The sequence below is a fragment of the Lithobates pipiens genome, unplaced genomic scaffold (assembly GCF_037356315.1).
Source record: "Lithobates pipiens isolate NorthernLeopardFrog02 unplaced genomic scaffold, aLitPip1_a1.2 Scaffold_19, whole genome shotgun sequence".
Taxonomy (NCBI): domain Eukaryota; kingdom Metazoa; phylum Chordata; class Amphibia; order Anura; family Ranidae; genus Lithobates; species Lithobates pipiens.
In genome coordinates this window covers 55093332-55120842 of record NW_027507764.1, presented here as the reverse complement: position 1 = coordinate 55120842, position 27511 = coordinate 55093332, and the positions used below count along the sequence as shown (strand labels likewise).

General features: G+C 42.9%; 1 protein-coding gene across 4 annotated transcripts in view; it reads left to right on the top strand.

The window, feature by feature from the left end:
- The window catches only part of DYNC1I1 (dynein cytoplasmic 1 intermediate chain 1), a 792350-nt gene that overhangs the window by 508895 nt on the left and 255944 nt on the right, over positions 1–27511 (top strand). For all 4 annotated transcript variants that reach the window (XM_077490748.1, XM_077490750.1, XM_077490749.1 and 1 more), the window contains one exon: positions 5461–5586. In XM_077490748.1, coding sequence (XP_077346874.1) covers positions 5461–5586 — 126 coding nt within the window. The remainder of the gene's footprint in view (positions 1–5460; positions 5587–27511) is intronic.

The window sequence follows — 27511 nt, the reverse complement described above, 5'->3', positions numbered from 1 at the left end:
TTATTTTACAGACTGGAAACAAAAATATCAAATGCCTGTAAAAGCTAAATTTTTTAAGCTCTGAATACATGAGGCCTTCCTATTATTATTAAGATAAAAATAGAAATCCTTCTGTCCCACAGTGCAAAAAAATCCTTATACAAGTGCGGTATACTGTAGAAAGATTCATTCACCAAAAATATAGTGTAGACTAGTGGTCTCCAAACTGCAGCCCGGGGGTCAGATGCGGCCCTTTGATTGCTTTTATCCAGGCCTTGGGCATTATTTCATCCGCTGATACCAACAATGAGGCATAATTCCCCCCACTAACATCAATGAAGGGGCACAATTCCTCCCACTGACACCAGCAATGGCACACAATTTCTCCCACTGACACCAACAATGGGGCCCCAATGACATCAACAATGGGGCACAATTCCTCCCACTTACACCAATAATGGGGTGCAGTTACTCTCACTGAAACAAACAATGGGGCATTATTTTTTCCCCACTGATGTCAGGACCTTTTCTATTCCCACTGGTCACAGTCCGGTCCCCGTAAAGTCTAAAGGACTGTAAACTGGCCCTTTGTTTAGAAAGTTTGGAGACCCCTGGTGTAGACATTTATCAGCAAGGCAATGCTAAACTGGAGCTGTGAGATGGTGCAACAGATATACTACAAGGGTACAGCTTGATTGATGAATTTCTCCCTCTGCTGTAATGTAACAGAATAACACCTGACCCTGACCACCCCTTAGTTGTTAGTTGTGGGTAGAGGTCGACCGATATATCGGCTGATATTTGGCGTTTTTTAATTAATCGGCATCAGCCGATTGTGCTGATAAAAAAGGCTGATTTAAAACGTCATCGCGACTTGCAAATGAATATTGTAATAGACGTCAATGCAAGTTGCCTGAAGTCTTCCTGAGGAGAAGTTACTTGTTTCTCCTCTCTGGGCAGCCTGCCAAGTCTGAGAAAAGAAGCTAAAGAGATACAATATTTATACTTATCAATGAGCTGAACTTGTGTGTAGAAGTTCTCAGTTTAACTATTTAAAGACTAAATCTTTTCTGACACTTATTGCTTACATGTAAAAATCCTGTATTTTCTGCTATAAAATTACTTAGAACCCCCAAACATTATTTATTTTTATTTTTTAGCAGAGACCCTAGGGAATAAAATATCGGTTGTTGCAATATTTTATGTCACACGGCATTTGCGCAGCGGTCTTTCAAACGCAATTTTTCTTAGGAAAAAATACACTCATGATTTAAAAAAAAAACTAAAACAGTAGTTTGCCCATTTTTTTTCGTCCAAAAGTTTTGATTACCTCTTTTTGTGTATTTAATATTTAAGATATAGGGCTTTTTTTAATCTAAATTATACATACAAGTGAACTGATTGGAGGTTTGTTTTGTTTAATAAATGTTTAAATGTAAGAAATTTTCTGTATCGCTTATTACTTATTATGTATTATGCTGCTAGTGTTAGTGGCGCTTTACCATCATTTTAGCGGCGCTATTCGGCTGCTAGGGGGGCACTTATAACCTAGCTAGCGGCCGATGAAGGGGTTAAATGCGCCCATGTAGTGCTGCAGCTGAATCGCTTAGCAGGTGCTTCGGCAGCAGGGCCCATTCATTTCAATGGGCAGGAGTGGTGAGGGAGCGGTATACACCGTTCCAAAGAGGCTGCTTGCAGAACTTTTTTTTTAACATCCTGCCATCCCCTCAGTGTGAAAAGCACTCGGGCTTTCACACTGACACTGCAGGGTAGCCATTTTGCAGGCACTTTTCAGGTGCTATTTTTAGCCCAAAAGTGCCTGAAAAATGCCCCAGTGTGAAAGGAGTCAGATTTTATGAGATGATGGGAAATAAAATAAAAAAGAGGAAAAGAGAAAAAAAAAATCGGCCTAAAATGTCGGCCCGAAAAAATCGGCATCATATATCAGCCATCAGCCGCAGCGATTTCTAAATATTGGCATCGACCAGAGAGAAACCCATATAGGTCGACCTCTAGTTGTGGGCCTGTTTAAACTGAACATCTGTCTTATCTTTAGTGTCTAAGAGCTTTGCAAAACTGACATAGTTGGTTGCCTAGAACTACAGACTGTGGGATCTGAGCAGCCCGGCTGAAAACAACACAATCCTTATGGCCCATACACATGATCATAAAATCGTACAAAAAATACCGCTTTCGAATCGATCATTTGATCATCTGATCGTTAGTACACAGTTTTCGAGAGACGATCACGACAGTTCATCCGATATTATCCAATGGGACAAGGATGAAAAATTTTCTCGGACAATACCAGATCATAAGTACAGTTATGAAAAATATTTTTAGTTCTCTTACTATTATACAATTAGACCCCTTTCACACTGGGGCGTTTTTCAGGCGTTTTTCAGGCGCTTTAGCGTTAAAAAAAGCGCCTGTAAAGTGCTTGAAAGAAGCCTCATCTGCAGTCCCAATGTGAAAGCCCAAGTGCTTTAAGAAACCCTTTCACAATGTCAGCGCCCGAAAAACGCTCGTAAAGCGCCGCTTAAACTAGCAGCGCTTTACCAGCATTTTTCGAGCATTATTGGGGCGCTTTTAACCCCTGCTAGTGGCCAAATAAAGGGTTAAAAGCGCCCACAAAACGCTGCTGCCTATAGCGTTTTTCAGGCGTTTTTCTGGCGTTTTACAGGCGCTTCCCATTGATTTCAATGGGAAGGGGCGCTTTAGGAGCGTTGTATTCACCGCTCCGAAAGCGCTGCAAAGAAGCTGCTTGCAGGACTTTTTTTTGACGCCCTGCCAGCGCAGCGCCTCAGTGTGAAAGCACTCGGGCTTTTACATTGGGATTGCAGTTGCAGCTTCTTTCAGGCTCATTTTTTTAACGCTGAAGCGCCTGAAAAACGCCCCAGTATGAAAGGGATCTCGGTGTGAAAGCACTCGGGCTTTTACATTGGGATTGCAGTTGCGGCTTCTTTCAGGCGCTTTTTTTAACGCTGACGCGCATGAAAAACGCCTGAAAAACGCCCCAGTGTGAAAGGGGTCTTAATGAAAGGGTACCTACAGCCTGAGATGGTATATTCTGAACCAGAACTCGAATGCAAGGAAAAGAGGGCAGTATGATTTTTCCTGGTACCGTCAAAAGCATTGTAGCCAAGTAAAAATCAAAATTCTTTGTTACATAATTATAGAAAATATACAAAAAAGGCATAAAACCAGACATTTAAAAATAGCCCATTTCAACTGTAAGTATGATGACTGAGAGTATAACAGCATATTTACAGTTAAGCCATTGAAATTGGCTATTTTTTTAAATGCCTGGTTTTATGCCTTTATTGTATATTTTCTATAAATATGTAACAAAGAATTTTGATTTTACTTGGCTGCAATGCTTTTGACGGAAAAATTCTATTGCCCTCTTTTCCTCGCTTTCGTGTTCTGGTTGAGAATAATCAGTACAGTTGTCGTTTGGAAATACAATACAAATACACTACAACACATGACGTCACTCCCAAATTTTTATTCTGTCGTATGAGAGTTTTCTTAACTTTAGTAAACTCTTCATTTTTAATATGAGACTAGCATGCAAAAAAAAAAAACAGACAATCATTTATCCGATAATCTCATTGTGTGTACCATGCATTAGGTGGTTTATCCTTTGATTCCAGCAACTGTCTAGTAAGACCTCATGAACACGGATGCACAGCAACTTCTGTGTGCTAAGGACCAAAATCCCTGATGTTTTCTGGAGCCTTGGGAGGCCCCACATGCCCTTACAGTGCTTCTCAGACATGCAGCTTTTATTTTTTGGGGAGAAGCCGCATATGCACATGTAAATTCCAATGCAGAAGCCATTGGTATTACCTGAGCATGGCTTTGTACAGTAATTCACTTGTATTGGCGGTTGTCGGAAAGTGCAAGGGATTTTACGCCTCTGTACACAGGAGCTGGCGAGCGTCCAGGTGCATAAGGCCTCATGCTCTGTACACACAATCGGACTTTCCGACAACAAACCCGTGGAATTTTGTTCGAAGGTTGTTGGCTCCAACTTGCCTTTCATACACATGGTCACACAAATGTTGGCCAACATTTGCGAACGTAGTGACATGCAAGATGTATGGCGAGCCGATAAAAAGGAAGTTCAATAGTCATGTGATATCTCCATTACGAACGCTAGTTTTACAAAACTGAGCTCTTCTGGCTCATCCTTGCTTCCGAACATGCGTTTGTACTTTGGACTTTTGTCCGAAGGACTTGTGTACACATGATCGGAAAGTCTGACAACAGACATTTGTTGGCTAAAAATTTGAGAGCATGCTAGCCAACATTTGTTGGTGGAAAGTCCGACAACAAATGTCCGATGGATCATACACACAGTCGGATTTACCACCAACAAGCTCACATCCAACATTTTCCATCAGAAAATCCAATCGTGTGTACACGGCATAAGGGTTGTGTTTAAAAATATGAAGATTAATGCCCCATACATACGGTCGGACATTCCGACCACAAAATTCATTGGATTTTTTCAGATGGATTTTGACCGAAACTAGTCTTGCATACACACGGTCGCACAAAGTTGTTGGAAAATCCGATTGTTCGGAACGAGGTGGCGTTCGTAACGTACGACAGGACTGTAGCCAATAGCTTTCGTCTCCAAATTTTTTCTGAGCATGCGTGGCACTTTGTGCATCAGAATACTCTACACGCGATTGGAAAAAGTCAGATCGGATTTTGTTGTCGGAGATCCAGCTCTCAAACTTTTTCCGTTGGAAATTCCAACAGAAAAAGTTCAATAGAGCCCACACACGATCGGATTTTCCAACAACATAATCCAATCAGACTTTTTCTGTCGGAATTTCCGACCGTGTGTATGGGGCACTAGAACAACATGTGGAAATGTGAATGTCACCTAAAAATATGCAAGAGTATGTGGGCACCTCAGATTTAGGTGTTTCCAGTGAAGAGTACTGTTAATTCTACAGTTCGCAAATAATTTGTAGACTAGATTTGTTCCAAACTTCCAGCATGACTATACCCCTGTGCACAAAGCCAGCTCCATAAAGACATGGTTTGATTCATTTGATGTAGAGGGACTTAAAGCAGAACTTTACCCATAACAACTTGATACATTCCACAATATTAATTATGCTACCAAAATTTGTGTGTGCCGTATATTGCCTCCAGCATTGCTCCTGTTTCTTCTTGCTGGAGGCTGCCATTTTGCTGAAACCCAGAGCCTCTGTAAGTGTTGGTTTCCCAGCATACTTCTGGGGACAGTTTCTGCTAAACAGAATGATGTTCAGTGGCATGAGCAGCAGGAAAGGTGAGTATTTACAGGTAAGCCTTGCTTAGTTAACTGGATATAACAAATGGGTTGATTTAAGAAGATCAATATTTAAAGAACAGTATTTTGTGTATTAAGTCATTAATCTGTACATAAAGACATCTTTCATACAATGTTAGTGGAGGAAATGTTTTTTTGTCTTCCAGTATCCTGAGCTGATGGTGGCATCTTACAATAATAACGAAGATGCTCCTCATGAACCTGATGGAGTCGCTTTAGTATGGAACATGAAGTTTAAGAAGACAACTCCAGAATATATATTTCACTGCCAGGTATAGAACAACACAGTCAGCTGTTTTTCACACTTGTGCACCTAGGTATTCTACAGTACATGTAAAACCTATATCACACATGGCAAGTTCTGTTTCCTAAATGGCAATTGATGCTGGGACAAGTTCCTCTAGCACCAAAGGCAAAGATGTCAAAGTCAACCCTTCCACCGCTTGCTCTGAGGCTCTTCGAGGGGAAATAGTGATCTGGCAGGTTGGAGAACCCTGTCTAATCATTGTTTCCACCATCATCAGTTGGACGCATTGCTTTTTGCTATTTGCCTCCCCTTCTATGCTTTAAAGAAAATATATATGTAGAGAGAAATTTTACCCCCTCTGTGGGTTCCTGGGAAAAATCTATGAACGCTGCTCTTTCTATGTACAAACTGACTTACATTGCTAGGAGTTGCCCTAGATAGTTTGATAAGGTGAGGAAACCATGGATGACTTAGGTCAGTGATTACTCCCCTTGTATATTTCGGCATGGGCCCGGTGTGGCTGCGGCACCCTTCTGTATTTTTGTGCGAAATTAAGGTGGAGCTTTGATACTACTGCAGTTTGGATATATTGATCTGCGTGTTTTTGTCTTATGCCATGAGGACATTGGGGGTTATTTACGAAAGGCAAATTCATTTTGCATTACAAGTGCAAACTACAAGTGCAAAGTCCACTTGAAATTGCACTGAAAGTGCACTTGGAAGTGCAGCCACTGTGGATCCGAGGGGGACATGCAAGGAAGATAAAAAACAGCATTTTAGCTGGCACATGATTGGATGATAAAATCAGCAGAGCTTCCCCTCATTTCAGAACTACCCCTTAGATTTACAGAGACTGCACTTCCAAGTGCACTTGCACTTTGCGCTTGCAGTTTGCACTTGTAGTGCAAAGTGGATTTGCCTATTGTAAATAACCCCCAATTCTTTTATTGTCACTATCAGTGTGTGCGTGTATGTTCTATATATATATATATATATATATATATATATATATATATATATATATATATATATATATATATATATATATGTACCGTATATGTGTATATATACATATATATATATATATATATATATATATATATATATATATATATATATATATATATATATATATATATATATATATATATAAAACAGGAGCACTGCTGCGTTTTTTTGAGACTTCTGGTGTCATCTATAGGTAAAAAAATGAAAATAAGAGAGAAATTATGACATTGATGGACAGGACTGGGAGGGAAGCCTCTACTTTATGAATTTTTATTTGGGTTTAAGACCCGTACACACGATCCGAATATCATACGACCTTTTTCGCTTAATAGTCGCAAGTAGAAATTGAATAGGTAAAAAAAGTCACGAAAATTCTCGTACGACAGAAAAAAAAAAAATCAGAAGTGATGTCATGTTTTGTAATGTATTTGTGTTGTATTTTCGGACGACAACTGTACTGACCAAACGAAAATCGTGCCATCTGGTATCGTACGAGGAAAATTTTCGTGCTTGGCCGATCAAATAATACAGGATGAACTGTCGTGATCGGCTCTCGAAAGTAGTGTACACACGATCCGAAAAATCGTACGATTCTTCCTCGGATGACAGTTTTCGTACGTTATTCAGATCGTGTGTAAGGGCCATTAGTTACACTTTAAAGACTTTTAGAACCAAATCTCTACATCAGAACTAAAAGAGGTCCAATAGTGTCAGAAAAAAAAGTATTTGATTACAAAAAAAGGGTTGTTAAGTGTAGTGCCCCTTTCTTGTCGCTGCAGCACAGAAACTTTTCACCTATCAAACGATTAGCCAACCCTTTGATCCAGGTACCCCTACTAGACAGCACAGGTGGGTCCTCCCTGCAAATTATACTAACCAATACATCCTGTTTCAGGACACACCTCAGCGTATGATTGGACAATTAGGCCTCTTGCACATGATACGCCTGTTTGAGCATCTACTTTTTTTTTTTTTTTTTTTATGTATTTGCGCATATTTATACACATTTTTGCTTATATGCGTTTGTGCAATTTCACACACACGCACGCATTTTCACGCAAATGCGCGAAAACTTATTCTTGCGTTTTCGTTCTGCACAATATGTAAATGGACATTTGCGCTCATGAGGCATGAATTACTGACCAAAAAAAGCAGATTTTTCAAATTTTTTTTTACTGAAGATTGCACGCCGCTTGTTATGCGCCTTGACATTACAATTAATGGGCTGTAATTTAGCTAAGTAAAAAAAAAAAAAGTTGTACTGAGCTTTTTCAAGCTGTAGTGTGCAAGAGGCCTTAAAGTGGTATTAAAGGTTCAGCTGAGCAGCCCGGATCCTGTTCTTCTCGGGTCTACCGGTAGCCCTTGGCTCCTCCCCCCTTACCAGTGTCCCCAATAGCAAGCCGCTTGCTATGGGGCACTGGTGCATGCTGTCTATAAGACACATAGAGGCGCAGTCCCCCGCTCTTTTCTCATTGGCTCACTGACTGCTCAACCAATGAGAAGAGGGAGTCTTAGGACAGTCAAGGCTCTCGTGCACATCTCTGGATCGAGAGGGGACTCAGGTGAGTATTACGGGGGGCTGTGGGTTGGAGCTGCACCCAGATTGGCTCAGAGTGTTGCTCCTCCTGCTTCCTGTTTCCCAGGCAATTATTGGACGATGATATAAAACCAGATTAAGGTACTGAAAAAATATGTAATTTTTTTAATGAATACATAACCCGGATTAAATGAGTCCTTGAGTGGCTAGAATTCAGCTTTAGACAAACATAGTTTATACATAGTTTAACACATTTCATTGAATTGATTTCTAAACGAAATGGTTGTTTATTATAAAAATAAAACACTTCCAAAAGTATAACTTCTCTTTTTATTCATTTTTTTTCGGTGCATGCTACAAATCCCCAAGCTTTTGCTTATTTAAAAAGCATGACAGATTGCCTAATGTTTACCTAAAATAAGCCGGCTGTGAAAAATAATACTTCTCGCAGATGAGGCGTGCAGCCTGCATGGGGATTTGTGCTTTACCTTCCTGCTCGGGCCCACACCCAGCTGAGGTTGCTGGTGGTTACCATGGCAACCAAAAACCTGCGGATTACCACCAGACCTTCGAAGGCTCCCTCTGCCCACGCCAACATACATCATTCTCATTCCTGGTAGATGTGTCTGTGCATTCGTGATAAAAAAAACCTAGACTGTACTTACAGTTCCTACGATTGATCTTGTGAGGGATGCGTTCTGTAAGGTCTTAGATGGGCAGATCTCAGTCTAGACCAATAGCAATATTTCAGCCTGTTATTGTTCATGCGGCCTAGCGTCAACATGGTCTCTTACCAAACTTGGCTGAAAAACAGAAGTGCTGCATACTAACTATACAGCTATTTTGTTTTTATTCAGTTATTTATGTAGCAAGGTCCCAGGCCTCCTTCAGTCTAATGAGAACCTCCAGGGCCAGAGGAAGCTGACATCCTTCTGTATATGGTGGGTTGTGAGGTGTGGTGGGTGCAAGGTAGTTCAAGTTATTGGCCGCCAGACACTTCTTGAATGCAAAACAAATATAATTTATTTTTCTTAACAAACTTTTTGGGGGCAAAAAGGGTTAGAGCCAGGACACCCTTAAGTAGTTGCAAGATTAATTGGCAGTCTCTGAGACTTCAACAGGAGGACAGCCATGCAGAGAAAGGCACCCAGCAAGACTCCACATCTGCATGTGCAGGAATGCTGTCTCCTATGGCAACAGTCTTTAACAATTCCTAACACAAAGCTTAACAGTTCCTCTTCACTTCCACTACAATCACTCCATCAGTCCACTGAGATTCCAGTCTCTCACTAGACCCACTGATTCATTGCCACTGAATCCCTAGAGCTCCTCCAATCTTCACAGTGGTATCTTCCTCACTTCTCTGCTGGGTCCCTAGCTTGGCACTCAAGATACCCCTCAAGCTTCACCCCACTGGCCTGCTCGGTTCCTGGCTTGACACACAAGGCTTCTCTGCAAGCATCACCTCCGCTGGCTGGGTTCCTGGCTTGATACCCACTGAAGTTTCCAGATTCTTCACCATCCCCAGTTGGTGAGAGTGCTGCTCTGGTACTTGCTTCAGTTACTCACTGTAGTCCCTGGTAATTAGGCGGATGGTCCCTTACTGGCGACAGCTTCCCCTCTACCTCCGACTATGACAGGTTCTCTGGCTGTCAGAACCGTCACTTCTGTTTGGACTGATTCTAGATAGGCCCTCAGACAACCTAGCAGCCAGATGTGACCGGCATAGGCACAATCTCTGGCCTAGCAGCCAGGGCAGTACAACACACGTCCACCCAGACAGCCATCCAGGAGGCACAGAACATTGATCACCTGACTCCACCTGATTATATGGGTTCTCCCAGCAGGCCAAGGCATTTAAGAAAACCCCTGCCCATTGGTTGAGATGCCACATATACCCATAATCTGAGCTTGCATTGCCCTTCTCATATCTAGTACCCAGCCACCTTGTAGTAGAAGAGAAAAGTGCAGCAAGGCCAAACTTAGGGAGAAATCAATAGATCTCTGTCAATCAACCAGGATAACTACTCCTGGCAAGTAAATTTGTGAGAAGTAACCCTGTCTAAACTCCAGGGTGCTACATTTAATTACAGGCATTTTTATAGTGCTGACAATTTATACACAGCACTTTACGGGGGCTTACAGTCCCTACCTCACATACATACACATTATTTTTTTTATTACCTCCTGTGCCGAAAAAAACGAAACACCTAAGTGTACAAAAAAGTGCATATGAAAAACAAATGAAAAAAAATGTGCACTTAAAGTGCAGTTCCACCCAAAAGTGGAATTCTGCTTGCCCCGTCTGGAGCCCCAATTGGCACCTTTTGGGGGGTAGGGGGGACCGGATACCTGTCTATGACAGGTATCCTGTTCCCACTTCCATGAGTCTGCGCCGCGGCACGCGACATCACCGCTGTATTCCCTCCCCCTCCCTCCTCCTCCCCCTGTCGGAGAAAGGAGCGGGGCCTCGCTCATTCGCACAGTAGGGTTCCTGGCATGAAGGCATAAGGCTACACTGACGGGTTCCCTTACCGGCAATGACGGCGGCATGCACACGACAGCTGATGGAAACATCAGCTGCGGTGCCGACATCGCTGGACTCCAGGACAGGTAAGTGGGTAAGTGTCCTATTATTAAAAGCCAGCAGCAGCAGCTACAACTGCTGAGGTGATCAAATATCACCAAAAGAAAGCTCTATTTGTGGGAAAAAAGGACATACCGGTACATTTTATTTGGGTAAAGTGTCACATGACCGCGCAATTGTCATTTAAAGTAACACAGTGCCGTATCGCAAAAAAATGGCCTGGTTAGGAAGGGGGTAAATCCTTCTGGAGCTGGAGTGGTTAATAAGTGCCCATGCGAGTGCATAGGCTAGGCCCTGAGGCCTGGTAAGGACCTGGTAACAAAAACTACACCAGCCTAGCCCAAAGAGACGCTGTATAGAAAAAAATATTAGGTGAAGTGGCCATGTGCTCTTTCTCATAGAGTATTTCCCAAGCCCAAGTGATACTAAGAGCACCCCTGGGGTGACCAGCTCCCAGGGGGCCACTGACACCGCAGGCTGTCTGCCTTCCTAACCCATGGCCAGACCAGGTAGAGCCGTTCAAATCAGGAGGCCCCTTTAGTCTTCCTGGGGGAATTACTCCCGTGCCCCACATCATATGCAGTCAGGGCCGCTGATAGGGCAGTACAGCCAGCCCTCCTGTAGGGGGCTCAAGCGCTGTCACTTCAGAAGAGGGGCCCAGGAACCTGCAGAGCACATATCTCTCTCTCTCTCTCTCTCTCTCCAGCTGTGAGGCATCTCTGCCCAGCCATTTCTATATACCATGCCTAAGGTCCCTTTATACTTCACATAGCAGTAACAAACATTCCTGCTCACATTTTCATTTTTTTTTCTCGTTTTTCGCACATAGGGTAACCCATTCACTTGAATGGGCTGCCATATATGTGACAAACACATCATAGAGGCTTTAGAAACTTTTAAGGCATGCAGCTTTGCCACATGACAATTGCATGGCATTTTAGTGATTTGATTTCCTGGGGGCCCCTGTCAGATAGGTTGTCGGGGGCCCCGTGATTTCTAACAGCGGCCCTGTATGCAGTGGACATTCAGATCCCCCATTATAACAGCAGAGATAATGGACAGCCAGCAATTCCTACCAAAAGGCCAAAATAGTGGCATAGCACCCCTACTGGACACTCCATAATAAAGCATACCTAAACTCAAAAATGAAAGCAAAAACAAAAATGTAATATATTGAAGCTTACCAGTGATTAGATGAGGTGACTGCATTCATTTTCCAGGTTTTTAACCCTGATTTTCACATGGTAATTTGGTTAATGACACACTTCCTGTCCCTGGTTGGCTAGACTAATAAATCTGCTATGTCTATACAGGAGGCCATGATTGTCACCAGGTTGGAATTCAAACATGTATTTCTCCCTTCATCTCCATTACATGGGGGAAGATAGTATTAGTAGTTTACAGAAGGAAGATAACATTCTTTATGTTTCCAGTTCAACTTGCAGGAAGTGACAAGGACATGACAAAGTCAACAGGTATACTTGGGCTAAAAAATAATACAGCCAGCACATCCAAGGACTGGTAAGCTGCTATGATGAAAATGTTTTAGTTCTTGGGTTTAGTTATCCTTTAAAGCTGAACTCCAGCTTTTTATACACTTTACATCAGAGTTGCTCAACCTGTGGCCCATGGAGCCCTCTGATGTAGCTCGTGACCTCAAGGGAAGAGCATGCCCATGCTCTGGGATGAAAGGTCGGCAAGCCCAGATCACAATCGATGTGTTTCTGACCTGCCACCTCAGAGCATCAGAGTACATGGAGCCGCAGCAGAGAAAGCAGGCGGTCGTGGAGGGATCAGGAGCCGCATAAGTCGATGCTTCCGCTGCAGCGCTAGATCCTGCCCCATGCAAATTGATACTCTGAGCACTTCACCTGGGACCTTCGTAGCAGCCTGGAGAGCGAGGCCAGCAGAAGCTGGAAAAGAAGGTCAGTGTATTAAACATCACATACACTGCATTTTTGCAATGGACATATTAGCACTTATAGAAAAAGGTTATTAGGCTGCTTTTACACTGATTTGCAGGTGCAGCACAGTGCACTGGGCCATAAACTTCTATTATATCCTGAATGAAGGGGTTTTGGTGTGCTTTCACAAAGTGGACCAGAGCAGCTAACCCGCAGGAAAGCCGCAGGTGCTCAGTAAGGTCTCATTTACATTTGCGGTTTGGGGGAGGTAAAACTCCATAGTTCATTGTGGCCTGCAATCGGTTACCAAATCACTTAAGTGGCCCTCACTCTTCACAGGGTTGAGCACCCATGTTTTACCCAAACAAACTAGCTCCCTCACTAACATGTGAGGCTGGTGGATGTGCTGTATTAATTGTATGTAGCTGAGACTACAAAGTCATGCAGGTATGTTAATTGGCTTCTGTCCAAAATTGGCCCTAGTATATGATTGTGGGCTCCTTGAGGATAGGGACCGATGTGGGTGTAGCAATGTACAGGGAAAGGGACCATTGTAGACACTCACTCAGGTTGAACTGGATGGACTGGTGTCTTTATTCAACCTAACTAACTATGAAACTATGAGACTATGCACAGCATACACTGTGTTCCTGGTTGCGAACACATTAGAGTCTATTGGCACTCAGCCATTCAGAGAAAGTGATGTATTCTAACAATGAATACAAAACTTCCTCTAATTAGTCAGAGGTTGTGACATTATCAGGCTGCATCTCCGACTCAGCCAATCAGTAAGCTTTGTATTCATTTCTAGAATATACAGTGGTGTGAAAAAAGTGTTTGCCCCCTTCCTCATTTCCTGTTCCTTTGCATGTTTGTCACACTTAAGTGTTTCGGAACATCAAACCAATTTAAACAATAGTCAAGGACAACACAAGTAAACACAAAATGCAATTTGTAAATGAAGGTGTTTATTATTAAAGGTGAAAAAAAATCCAAACCATCATGGCCCTGTGTGAAAAAGTGATTGCCCCCTAAACCTAATAACTGGTTGGGCCACCCTTAGCAGCAACAACTGCAACCAAGCGTTTGCGATAACGTGCAATGAGGCTTTTACAGCGTCCTGGAGGAATTTTGGCCCACTCATCTTTGCAGAATTGTCCTAATTCAGTTACATTAGAGGGTTTTCGAGCATGAACGGCCTTTTTAAGGTCATACCACAACATCTCAATAGGATTCAGGTCAGGACTTTGGCTAGGCCACTCCAAAGTCTTCATTTTGTTTTTCTTCAGCCATTCGGTGATGGACTTGCTGGTGTGTTTAGGATCATTGTCCTGCTGCAGAACCCAAGTTCGTTTCAGCTTGAGTACACGAACAGATGGTCGGACATTCTCCTTCAGGATCTCTTGGTAGACAGCAGAATTCATAGTTCCTTTTATCACGGCAAGTCTTCCAGGTCCTGAAGCAGCAAAACAGCCCCAGACCATCACACTACCACCACCATATTTTACTGTTGGTATAATGTTCTTTTTATGAAATGCAGTGTTCCTTCTACGCCAGATATACTTGGACACACACCTTCCAAAGAGTTCCACTTTTGTCTCATCGGTCCACAGAATGTTGTCCCAAAAGTCTTGGGGATCATCAAGATGTGTTGTGGAGAAATTGAGACAAGCTTTGATGTTCTTTTTGCTCAGCAGTGGTTTTCTACTTGGAACTCTGCCATGCAGGCCATTTTTGCCCAGTCTTTTCCTGATGGTGGAGACATGAACGCTGACCTTAACTGAGGCAAGTGAGGCCTGCAGTTCCTTGGACGTTGGTGTGGGGTCTTTTGTGACCTCTTGGATGAGTCGTCGCTGCGCTCTTGGGGTAATTTTGGGCGGCCGGCCACTCCTGGGAAGGTTCACCACTGTTCCATGTCTTCGCCATTTGTGGATAATGGCTCTCACTGTGGTTCGCTGGATTCCCAAAGCTTTGGAAATGGCTTTATAACCCTTTCCAGACTGATAGATCTCAATTACTTTCTTTCTCAATTGTTCCTGAATTTCTTTGGGTCTCGGCATGATGTGTAGCTTTTAAGGATCTTCTGGTGGACCTTACTGTGTCAAGCAGCTCCTATTTAAGTGATGCCTTGATTGTGAACAGGTGTGGCAATAATCAGGCCTGGGTGTGGCTAGAGAAATTGAACTCAGGTGTGGACAACCACAGTTATAGTATGTTTTAACAAGGGGGGCAATCACTTTTTCACCTTTAATAATAAACACCTTCATTTACAAATTGCATTTTGTGTTTACTTGTGTTGTCCTTGACTATTGTTTAAATTGGTTTGATGTTCCGAAACACTTAAATGTGACAAACATGCAAAGGAACAGGAAATGAGGAAGGGGGCAAACACTTTTTCACACCACTGTATCACTTTCTCTGAATGGCTTGATCAGATAAACTCTTAAGTGTTCCGGGTATGAGACAGGAAGTTCTCGATTCCAACCTGCAACACAGTGCGGTATGCTGTATGTAGTCTCAGCTACATACAGTTTATACAGCACATCCAGCGGCCTTTAATGTTAGTGAGGGACAGCTTGGCCCAAGGAACTATGTAAAGATTATCCAAAGCTGGAGTTCAGCTTTAAAATGTATGCAAACCCTAGCAAATTACTCCTCTTATTTGCTCTCTTTTGGTTGATTAAATATACCATTGAAAGCATTTTGTTATTTGTTCAGTAAGTGCAAAAAATACCTGTTGCTCCTGCCAGTAATACAGGGCTGTCCTGTACATACCTCCTGCATTATCTCAAGGAGTCTATTTAGCCCTTACAGTTGTCATCTTTAGACTACATAATGATTAGTCTCTATGTTCTGAAGAATAACATAGGGGTGGGTTTGAATAGATTAGCAAAAGAAAACTGGGCAGGGCTGACACCTCTCAGTCCATAAAAATACTGCACGTTGTCAGCCCACAAAAAGACCTAGGAGCTGAGCGCATTTCTGGGAGATCAATGCGTATGGGGAAATATGCATATGTTCCAGAGATTACTGCAATTTTTTTTACATTTATTTTTCCCTAACATACACACTAATGCCCATGGTTTTGGAATAGGATGTCTACAAATCTATCTGCGCACTAATTTTATGTGGTGCTATTTGGAAACTATTAGACAAGACTTTTTGTTATAAAAAAAAAAACTTTGGTGATATAGCATAGTTTACATATAAAGATTGTTATTTAAATTATCCAACACTGGATTAAACATTGAATTTTTTGCTTAGAGTACGGTGTTAAACCTCGTACACACGATCGGATTTTCCGCAGGCAAAAACTCAGACTTTTGTCCAAAGGCGTGTGCCTGGATTTTGTCTTGCATCCAAAGGCACACAATTGTCAGCCAACAAACATGAACGTAGTGACGTACTACGTGTTTTTCAGCTCTTTGGGCTCCTTCTGCTAATTTCGGGTTAGTAGAAGTTTGGTGAGTGTTGATTCACACTTTTCATTTCGCACTTTTCCTTTTGTGCTTTTCATTTCGTGCTTTTCAGTTAGTTTCCGAACGGCCGTTCGTCAACCAGCCACGTTGCGGAATCGGAGGAGATAACGTGTTATTTATTATTGGCCTTGGAGTTATTGCTTTGACTGAAGTTCAGTCCAGGAACAGGAGGAGGAGGATTTATTGGAGCGAAAATTGGTTGCTTTATTAATCATGACCAATTATGTCATATGCCTTTGCTGCGGGAGCTCCAGGAGAATAATCCAGACGCTTTTCGGAATTATCTCCGGATGACGGACCCCTGCTTTCACCAACTCTTGGCATTGTTGACCCCCTATATTAAGAAGCAGGGTGCATGCATGAGGCTTTTATTTTATTTTTTGGTTGAATAATAATGATTTGATTTGTTATGTTTTCTCTATTTTTGGATGCATAGAATGCACTTTTCAGTTATGTTCTATTGGCAGATAGCATGTCTAATTTTATTTGTTTTCTTTTTTTAATGCACAATAAAAAAATTGTGGAGAATAATACTTGGCTATGTGATTTACTTCAAATGACAGTTTGGGAGTAGACAGTTACATAAAAAAAAAAATACAATGTAAAATTGACAAGGAACACCAACATAGTTGTATCTTTGATCTTAAAAACTACAGGATAATTGTGTTGCCCAAAAAAAAAAAAAACATAATAATATGATTCTTGATATCACTAGAAAAAAAAGCCTTTGAAAAATCATTTGCAATAACTCCATCAGTATCACCAGCAAAGCAGCTTCATTATTATCCCATTAAAGAAGAAGAGAATTGTGCGCTGCATTTCAAGATTTCATAATTTGCTGCGTCACAAATGTTAATTCTCCATTACGAACGCTAGTTTACAAGACCAACCGCTTCTGGTTCATCCTTGCTTCCGAGCATGCGTGTTTGTCCGACGGATTTGTGTACACATGCTCAGAAAATCCGACAACACACATTTGTCTGTGGAAAATGTTAAAACCTGCCATCCAACATTTGTCCATGGAAAATCCGACAACAATTGTCCGATAGAGAGTACAAACAGTTGGATTTTCTGCCACCAGCATCATCACACAATTCCCGTTGGAAAATCCGATCCTGTGTTTGAGGCTTAAGTGTCTGTTTTATGTTTAGGGAAACTTCGGGGAAGTAGATTATCAGTTTAAGTAGCCTAAAATATATATCTATTTTTTTTAGCATAAGCAATCAGCAACCACTACACATTGCACATTTTCTGACTTCACTTGGGCAAAAGAATCTTTCTAAAATTGAATAAGAAATAAATAAACTGCTGACAATGTTGCTGCTAGAATTAATTTGTTTCCAGGATGCCTTGAAAACAATCGCACTGTTCTGTCGACCTCTGTTGTCTTTCCACAGCCGACATTGTCCAAGTTTCTATTTTCTTACCCAGAGTAAATTTCCATGGAAAAAAAAGTTGGTTAAACCAGAATCCCACATCTTGTGCACAGTACACACTGTGACTTCGCTCCTTCCCCCTACAGATTGTTTTCTCTTGGCTTTCTCACCCAGCTTCCAGCCTGTTTGCGCACATAAAGTAGTACGTTTGGCAGTTTAAACCCCAACAGACCACAACCTGAAAGCAAAAAAAAAACAAAAAAAACAACAGTAGTCTGTAATACACTGCCTTGACAGTTTCCAATAATAATAACAACAGTGTGTTTGTGTAGCTCCAATATCAAGTTGCAAAAGAATTTGAAACGCCCATGTACGATGTAATTAAAGCTTATCTAAATAAATAAAAAAATAATATATTGCAACCTATCAGTCCTTAGATATGGTGGCTGCATTCGTTTTCCCTTTTCATGCTTTTTTCTTTCATTTACACCTGGTGATCCTGCCAAAAACACACTTCCAGTTCTAGATAACAACGCTCATTAAAACGGACAGGACACCAAAATGGCTAAGCTTGAGATTACCTAGTCGGGGGAAAGGGGATTGGTGGTTCATTATCATTAACAATAGAATATATAATGTAGTGCTACATCCTCATAATGACCTCCTTGTGCAATTTGGTACAATAAAGTAAATTGCAAATGGAATCAAATATACACCCCCAGTAATTCTCCTCTACTCTCTCTTCTCCTTTCCTCTCCTCTCCCTTTTCATTTCTTTTCCTTGCTCTTCTCCTCTCCTCTCCCTTTTCCCTTCCTCTGCTCTCTCTTTTTCTTTCCTCTTCCTTCTCCTTTCCCCTCTCTTCTCCTCTCCTCTTCTTCCCCCTTCCTTCTCCACTCCTTTTCTCTTCCCTCCCTTCTCTCCCCTCCTTTCCTATCCATTCTCTTCTTCTCTTCTTTCCCTTCTCTTCTTCTCTTCTCTCCCCTCCCTTTCATCTCCCTTCTCCTTTCCTCTCCCCTCCCCTATTCTTCCTTTGTCTCACCCTTCCCCTTTCCTCTCCTCTCCCATATAATTTTCTCACCTTTCCTCTCCCTCCTCCTCTCCTCGCCCATCCCTTCTCCTCTCCCTTTTACTTTCCCTTCCTCTCCTCTCCCTTTCCTTACTTCTCCTCTCCACTCTCCTCTTTCCTCTTCTCTCCTCTTTCTTCTCCTCTCCCTTCTCCACTTTCTTCTCTTCTCCTTTGTCTTTTCCCCTCTTTTCCTCCAGGCTCACAATTGAATGATTGTGAAATGAGTCAGTCTTATGTCGTGTACACATGGCCAGACGTTTTGACAGAAAAGGTCAGACGGAACGAATCCGTGTGTGGGCTTCATCGGACCTTTGCTGTTGAAAAACCAGACAGACTTTAGATTTAGAACATGTTTCAAATCTTTCAGATGGACTCAAGTCTGGTCGAAAAATACGTTCGTCTGTATGCTAGTCCGACGATAGGGCAGCTATTGGCTACTGGCTATGAACTTCCTTATTCTAGTCCAGTCGTACGTCATCACGGTCGAATCCGTCAGAACTTTGGTGTGATTGTGTGTGTCCAAGTCCGTTCGTTCGGAAAGTCCATCGGGAAGACCGTTGGACCTAGTCTGACAGAAAGTCCGGTCCTGTGTATGTGGCATTAGTGGCTAGTGCATCAAGCATGTGCAGGGGGAGGGTAACCTACCAGCGCACTGGCGCTGAGCTGCTTCTCCTGCTTGCCTGACAACGATGGGGTCCTTTTGCGCTTGCTTCACCTAGTGTTGCTTAGCAACACTGTGTTTTTATCTCGACCCAAAGAGGAAGCCAAGCCTATTTGCTCCTGTCCTGTGCTGCACTGCCCAGCCCTCCGTCACTTATCCTCAGTAACATGAATGACTAGTGCTACAACCTACCTAGATACACCACTGACCAGAAAACTGAGCAGGGCCGGTACACTGCCAACATCCTGGGGCTTGCCAGCAAGTTCCTGGGTATGCCCATCACTATGATGGCCTGCATCACTGGATAATTTGAATGTGGGAGAGGGGAAGGGCAAGCTTGGTTATTACCTGAAAGTGACCAAGCAGTAAGAAGATGAGTCGGGCAGACTGGGGGCATATATACACTATATTACTAAAAGTATTGAGACGCCTGCCTTTACACACACATGAACTTTAATGACATCCTAGTCTTAGTCCGTAGGGTTCAATATTGATTTGGCCCACCCTTTACAGCTATAACAGCTTCAACTCTTCTGGGAAGGCTGTCCACAAGGTTTAGGAGTGTGTCTATGGGAATGTTTGACCATTCTTCCAGAAGCGCATTTGTGAGGTCAGGCACTGATGTACAGTGGTGTGAAAAAGTGTTTGCCCCCTTCCTCATTTCCTGTTCCTTTGCATGTTTGTCACACTTAAGTGTTTCGGAACATCAAACCAATTTAAACAATAGTCAAGGACAACACAAGTAAACACAAAATGCAATTTGTAAATGAAGGTGTTTATTATTAAAGGTGAAAAAAAATCCAAACCATCATGGCCCTGTGTGAAAAAGTGATTGCCCCCCTTGTTAAAACATACTATAACTGTGGTTGTCAACACCTGAGTTCAATTTCTCTAGCCACACCCAGGCCTGATTATTGCCACACCTGTTCACAATCAAGGCATCACTTAAATAGGAGCTGCTTGACACAGTAAGGTCCACCAGAAGATCCTTAAAAGCTACACATCATGCCGAGACCCAAAGAAATTCAGGAACAATTGAGAAAGAAAGTAATTGAGATCTATCAGTCTGGAAAGGGTTATAAAGCCATTTCCAAAGCTTTGGGAATCCAGCGAACCACAGTGGGAGCCATTATCCACAAATGGCGAAGACATGGAACAGTGGTGAACCTTCCCAAGAGCGCAGCGACGACTCATCCAAGAGGTCACAAAAGACCCCACAACAACGTCCAAGGAACTGCAGGCCTCACTTGCCTCAGTTAAGGTCAGCGTTCATGCCTCCAACATCAGGAAAAGACTGGGCAAAAACGGCCTGCATGGCAGAGTTCCAAGGAGAAAACCACTGCTGAGCAAAAAGAACATCAAAGCTCGTCTCAATTTCTCCACAACACATCTTGATGATCCTCAAGACTTTTGGGACAACATTCTGTGGACCGATGAGACAAAAGTGGAACTCTTTGGAAGGTGTGTGTCCAAGTATATCTGGCGTAGAAGGAACACTGCATTTCATAAAAAGAACATTATACCAACAGTAAAATATGGTGGTGGTAGTGTGATGGTCTGGGGCTGTTTTGCTGCTTCAGGACCTGGAAGACTTGCCGTGATAAAAGGAACTATGAATTCTGCTGTCTACCAAGAGATCCTGAAGGAGAATGTCCGACCATCTGTTCGTGTACTCAAGCTGAAACGAACTTGGGTTCTGCAGCAGGACAATGATCCTAAACACACCAGCAAGTCCACCACCGAATGGCTGAAGAAAAACAAAATGAAGACTTTGGAGTGGCCTAGCCAAAGTCCTGACCTGAATCCTATTGAGATGTTGTGGTATGACCTTAAAAAGGCCGTTCATGCTCGAAAACCCTCTAATGTAACTGAATTAGGACAATTCTGCAAAGATGAGTGGGCCAAAATTCCTCCAGGACGCTGTAAAAGCCTCATTGCACGTTATCGCAAACGCTTGGTTGCAGTTGTTGCTGCTAAGGGTGGCCCAACCAGTTATTAGGTTTAGGGGGCAATCACTTTTTCACACAGGGCCATGATGGTTTGGATTTTTTTTCACCTTTAATAATAAACACCTTAATTTACAAATTGCATTTTGTGTTTACTTGTGCTGTCCTTGACTATTGTTTAAATTGGTTTGATGTTCCGAAACACTTAAGTGTGACAAACATGCAAAGGAACAGGAAATGAGGAAGGGGGCAAACACTTTTTCACACCACTGTAGAAGAGCGGGCCTGGCTCCCAGTCTCCACTCTAATTCATCCCAAAGGTGTTCTATCGGGTTGAGGCCAGGACTCTTTGCCGGCCAGTAAAGTTCCTTGACCCCAAACTTGCTCATCCATGTCTTTATGTACCTTGCTTTGTGCACTGGTCAAAATCATTTGGCGGAGGGAGGATTATGATGTGGGTCAGTGGTGGCTGGTGTTTTTTTGGGGGGGGGGCAGCAAACAACCACCTCCCCCCGCTGTCTGTCAGTCGATCTGGCACTTTCCCCATCTAGGCAGATAGCGGGTGGTGGGCAGCAGCTCCATGTTCTCTCCTCCATCGGCAGCTTCCAGTGTGCGGCTCCTCCCCTCCTTCTAGGCATCCAATAGGATCGCCTGTCCTTTTAGCCAATTGGGTGATGGGTCTCAAAACCTGCTTCCTGATTGGCCGGGAGGAGGATCAGCGTTACAATAGCGAATACTCATTCACTGTTGTAACACACCTGGGTGGGCTTCATTTGCATCCTCTGTGCCCCTGAGCTCACCCTATTTTCAAGCATATTAGAGCCTCTGGCTCTGATTAGGTGCTTCAAACCCCCCACCCCCCATTGTAATTCATGCATCCCGCGTCCTGCAAGGGTCTGGATGCATGGATAGGGGGAGGTGGCGATGTATAGGGGGGCGTTGCCCGTGCGCCCTTAATGGACAAGTCGCCCTGGTGCGGGGTTATTTTTCAGGGGTTGGCTTAAGACGTCAGCATACTAAGACATACTGGACAATTTCATGCTCCCAACTTTGTGGGAACAGTTTGGGGATAGCCCCTTCCTGTTCCAACATGACTGCGCACCAGTGCTCAAAGCAAGGTCCATAGAGACATGGATGAGCGAGTATGGGAGTTTGGGGAACTTGACTGGCCTGCACAGAGTTCTGACCTCAACCCGATAGAACACCTTTGGGATAAATTAGAGCGGAGACTGCGAGCCAGGCTTTTTTGTCCAACATCAGTGGCTGACCTCACAAATGAGCTTCTGGAAGAATAGTCAAACATTCCCATAGACACACTCCTAAACCTTGTGGACAGCCTTCCCAGAAGAGGTGAAGCTGTTATAGCTGCATAGGGTGGGCCAACTCAATATTGACCCCTACGCTCTAGGATTGGAAAAGGTAGGTACTCTGGTGGCTCTCAGAAGAGCCGGCCAACCCAGCCATCACTCTTTAGGCAGCGCTGCTGGGCTCCTATGCTGAGTTAAGAAATTTGATACACCGTGGACCCCGGTCCAATTACCACTCCAATGAAAACCACATTGAATGTATGGGACACCGTTAGGTCCAAGATGGAGGAATAGGATACCTGGTCCCCATTCACCCCATTATGGAGCAATCCATGACTGACACACTTTTTAACTATTCCTGATCCAGTACTTTGGGCACATTTTGAAATTAAGACACTGGGGGATATAGTGTCCAATGGTGGACTTATTACCTTTGACCGACTAAAAAGGACCCGAAATCTATCCTACTGCATGTTATTTAGATACCTACAGTTAAGACATGCATTTCAGGCACAATTTCTGCGACCCATCAGGTTAAAGGCACATGCGGTTGAAACTTTACTGAAACCCTCAGCAACTAAGGAAATTTTATGTGCCCTCTACTCCATTCTGGTGGGATTGTATACCTCGAAGGTTTCCCAGATTTTCTCGACTGATGGCGACTGGGAAGAAGGTATCCAGCAGTATATCCCATTAATGATATCGGCTAGAGACCGTCTCACATAGCTAAAATTTCTACATCGGATCTAGTTATTGGCCTGAAAGACTAGCTAGAATATACCCTGATAGACAACCAACCTGTCATAGGTGCAGTGCAGAGGTTGGTAGCTTTTTCCATGTTGTGTGGTCCTGTCCACACCTGAGGTCTTTCTGGATGGGGGTGGTAGAGGCAATAAACGCCATAGGGAGATTGAAGGTCCCATGCGACCCAATACCCCTACTGCTGGGTATCTGCAATACATTAGAGGCTCCGCGGTCCAAGAAGCTATTTGTATTTTACGCTGCTTTCTATGCTAGGAAAGCAATCCTGCTACAATGGAACAGGCCCCTCCCCCCACGGTTCAACAATGGCAATCCTTGATAGACCTGGCACCGCTGCTATATAAGCTAACATATCTGGGACGCAACTGCCCGAAAAAATTTGACAAGCTATGGGCGACATGGGTTCGTGAGTGAAGACTGCCTCTAGACTAGGACTTGGAATAAGGTAGTACAGAAAAAGTGGGATAGATAGCCCTGTGCATATGGCCTAGAGATGGTGGCTCCTACAAGAGACGGGGGTGGAACCCCATACCTCCCTTCCCCTCTCCTTACCGCTACTCCTCCTACACTTTCCCCCTTGGATTCCCCCTTCCCCCCGTTCCCTTCCCTTCCCTTTCCCTCCCTGGGACATGGGGGTTCCTTCTGCTTCTCACGCTTTCAGTATCACGGGCTGTTCCCCCTGATGGGAACTGCTCCTTCGTCGATAAATTGTCATTCAATTGTAGAAATGATCACTGACTTGTTTATACTGAAACTGGCTGATTTATGTATGGTTACTAAGGCTGTACAACTGTCCTATTTTTCTGTTCTGTTTAAAACCTTAATAAACTTATTTGTTAAAATAAAAAAAGATTGGGATTCTACTGGGGACCAAAATCACTATTGCGGCCCACTGGAAGAAGCCCTCTGTTCCTATCGCAGCGGTGAAGCAAAAAATTTCCTGGATCATGGCACAAGAAAAGCTAGTCAGCATCACCCTAGACAAAACCCGAATCTTCGAATGCATCTGGGAACCATGGGCAAAGTATTGCCACATCTCCCTAGTCCCGGGAGTATCCCCCCGTGATTTACTGTTTACTGAGTATCCCCCGTGATTTACGGTAACTTGAGTTTTGTTTGCATTTTTTTTTTTTGCTTGTTATTACTTTAAAACACTTAATAAAAAACTATTGAAAGTAAAAAAAGATTGGGAAAGGTAATGTGTGTGTAAAGGCAGGCGTCCCAATACTTTTGGTAATATAGTGTATGTCGTGCCTGCAATTTACTGCATACTTATCAGCACTTATTAACTCAGCTGACCAGTACCCATATTCTAAATATGAGGTTTAGATCCTTTTAGGAGTAATCTTTTAGGTGTTGGTCAGAATTCTACTTTAAGTTAATGCTAATAACCGAAAGCTACTGCTAATCACTGACAGATCACTGTTATCTTTAAAAAAATATATATACATGAAAGTTTCATAGAATGAAAATGAAATGTAACAGAAGGGAGACATTAAGCTAAAGCAAGGCTCAGTACTTTTCCAATAAAATAAATGTAATTTGTGGCCACGTATCAAGAGCTCGCTGGTTTGAAGTTCTAAGTGGAACAGCTCGACTCCTGGCTCTGGAGCGGCCGTGTGGCTCAGCCTGATGCTGCCACTTTCATGTGGTTTGTGGGACATACTCAGAAAGCCGCAACATTTCAGAAGACCAGAAACCAGAGACGTCCACATTGCTTCCTTTTTCTTCTTAAATAAACGCTTCTTTTTTAACCTCCTGGAGCCTGGAGATTTTGCTGTGAAAAAGTCCCCTATTTGATGGCAAGCATCCAAAAAATAGTTTAGAAAAAGATAAATCTTGGCATGTGTTTGAAAAAAACTTGCTGAGATATTTAGTTCTGCAACAATTTTGACAAGATTAACCCTTTTGTGACCAAGGTCAAAAACACATTTTTACTACCAATTTTGCAACTTTGACACGTGTTAACAAAACTGTGCATATTATTGCAACCATTTAGTGTATCTAGGTTGACCAGGTATACCTTTTTCTTTTTGCCCCTCTTCATGGCCAGTCCATTCTTTGCGATACGGAACTGCGTTACTTTAACTGACAATTACGCGGTCCTGCAACGCTGTACCCAAATAACAACATCTATGTCATTCTTTTCCCACATCAGAGCTTTCTCTTGTTGGTGTTTGATCACTAGTACATTTTTACTTTCAAAATGTTTTTATTTTCATAATGCAGAAATAACAATAAGTACATTGTAGTTTAAGCAAAACCTGGGGGAAGTCCCCAACTGAAGTCTTATTTTCTACATACAGCCCAAGTACACATTGTCTTACAATCTCTTAAGGAAATGATGTCTTGGTGGGCTGCCATTGAGGCAGACTATGATGGGCTGCAGCTGGGCCTAGTCCGAGGCCAGCCCCCAGAGAGGCCGGATTTCTCCCCATTCCCGACACTCCTATTGGGATCTTACTGTGTTGGGAGGGGAGTCCTCCTGCACCCCCAGTGACCCCACCCCAGAGGCCCAGGGCCTGCTCAGTTTTGGAGGCTGGACTAACTGGGTTTCCCCAATGTCCTTCATGTCTACCCTCTCCCATCCCAGAATCTCACGGGACAAGAGGTGTTACCAGGGTCACCACCAGGTGTGGTAATATCAGAAGAAAAAGAGAGGTGGAAAAAAAAAAGAGGAGAAAGGGTGGAGAGAGGTGGTGGTGGTGGGGGGGGTACATACCTAACTGCAGACTGTGGGAGGATGCATACCCAAAGGGACAACAGGGATAAGGGAGACTCCCAAAAAAGAGAGCCCAGGGTTCCCAGGTCTTTTGGAATTTCTAGGATGTATCAGCCAGGATACTAGCTAGCTTTTCTTGGGTCATAATCCACAATATTTTCCTTTTGACTGCCATGACGGAAGGCTTCGGTTGTTTCCATGCTTTGGCGATTGTGAGTTTCGCACCAAGGAAGATAAAGTGGATTAGTCTTAGAGTAGCCTTTGGGAGTTGGGGAACGTGAGCATTAAGGAGATCTGGGCTCCTGGGAGTTGGTCACCTTATAGATCATATTAAAGATTTGTCTCCAAAATTAGTGAATTTTGGGGCACTCCCACCAGACATGCGCCATTGAACACAGTAGCTGGCATCCTCTGAAAAAGAGTGAGACCACTACGTTTTTATTTTTTTGCGCTATAAATGAAAAAATACCATAAATTTTAAAAAATATATATATATTTTCTACTTTCTGCTATAAAACATATCCAGTATTTTTTTTTTTTTTTAAATCTAATTTTATAAATTTAGGCCAATATGTATTCTACTACATATTTTTGGTAAAAAAAAAATCACAATAAACGTATATTTATAGTTTTTTTTTACAAGAGTTATAGCGTCTACAAACTATGGGATATACTGAAATTTATGTTTTCTGTACTAGTAATGGTGGCAATCAGCATCTTATATTGCGGCAGACAATCAGACACTAACTGACACTTTTGACACTTTGTGAAAACCAGCGACACTATTACAGTGATCAGTTCTAATAATATTGTTGAGATACTCCCAATAGGATATCACGTCTAAAGGGATGCAGTTCCTGCAGCTTTCCTCGTTAGTGCTCTGCAACTGTTGCAGCTAATTGCTCCCATTAGACTTTGCCACATGGGCACAGAGAAACATACAGGGATTTCTTCAGAATAACAAAAGGTAGGAATCTGCAACATAGTTTGTTTTACCGATTACTGCCAGTGGTTATAGCTGCTGGCAGCAATCATTGTATTCTGTCGACTGGGAAATCTCCCGCTGTTAGGATAAAATAGCACAGTGGGAGGAAATCCCCCATCACTACTGACAGTGTTGATGGTGGGAATGGAACGATTTTTTTTTCAACAGGTGGTTAAAGAAAAAAAGATTGCCTAAGGTATGGACAACCTAAGACCTACAGCAGGGATCTCCAAACGTTCCCATACCTCCAACCTTTCCTATACCTTATCATAGGTGACGTTAGTCGTGCATTTCCTAGCCTGGAGTAATGCTGAAACAACCTCCTGGGAACAGCCTTGTTCTAAAAACCTATTTGTCTCAACCTCCATGCCATTAGGTGCAGTCTCTCAGGAGCCGAATGAAAGAACTCTCCTTGGTAAAGTAGATCCCAAGTCAGTGGATCTTCTAAGCTGAGCTGCAGTAGGGTCATGAATCAAGGCCTCCTGGACCAAAAGGGAATCACTGCTATTACTGAGGCTGAAGACTTCCTGAGTCTGCAGAGGAACCTCGCAATTAGTGGAGTCGGTGGGAATATGTACCCTAGTTGAAAGTCCCAAGGGTAAAGAAGGCA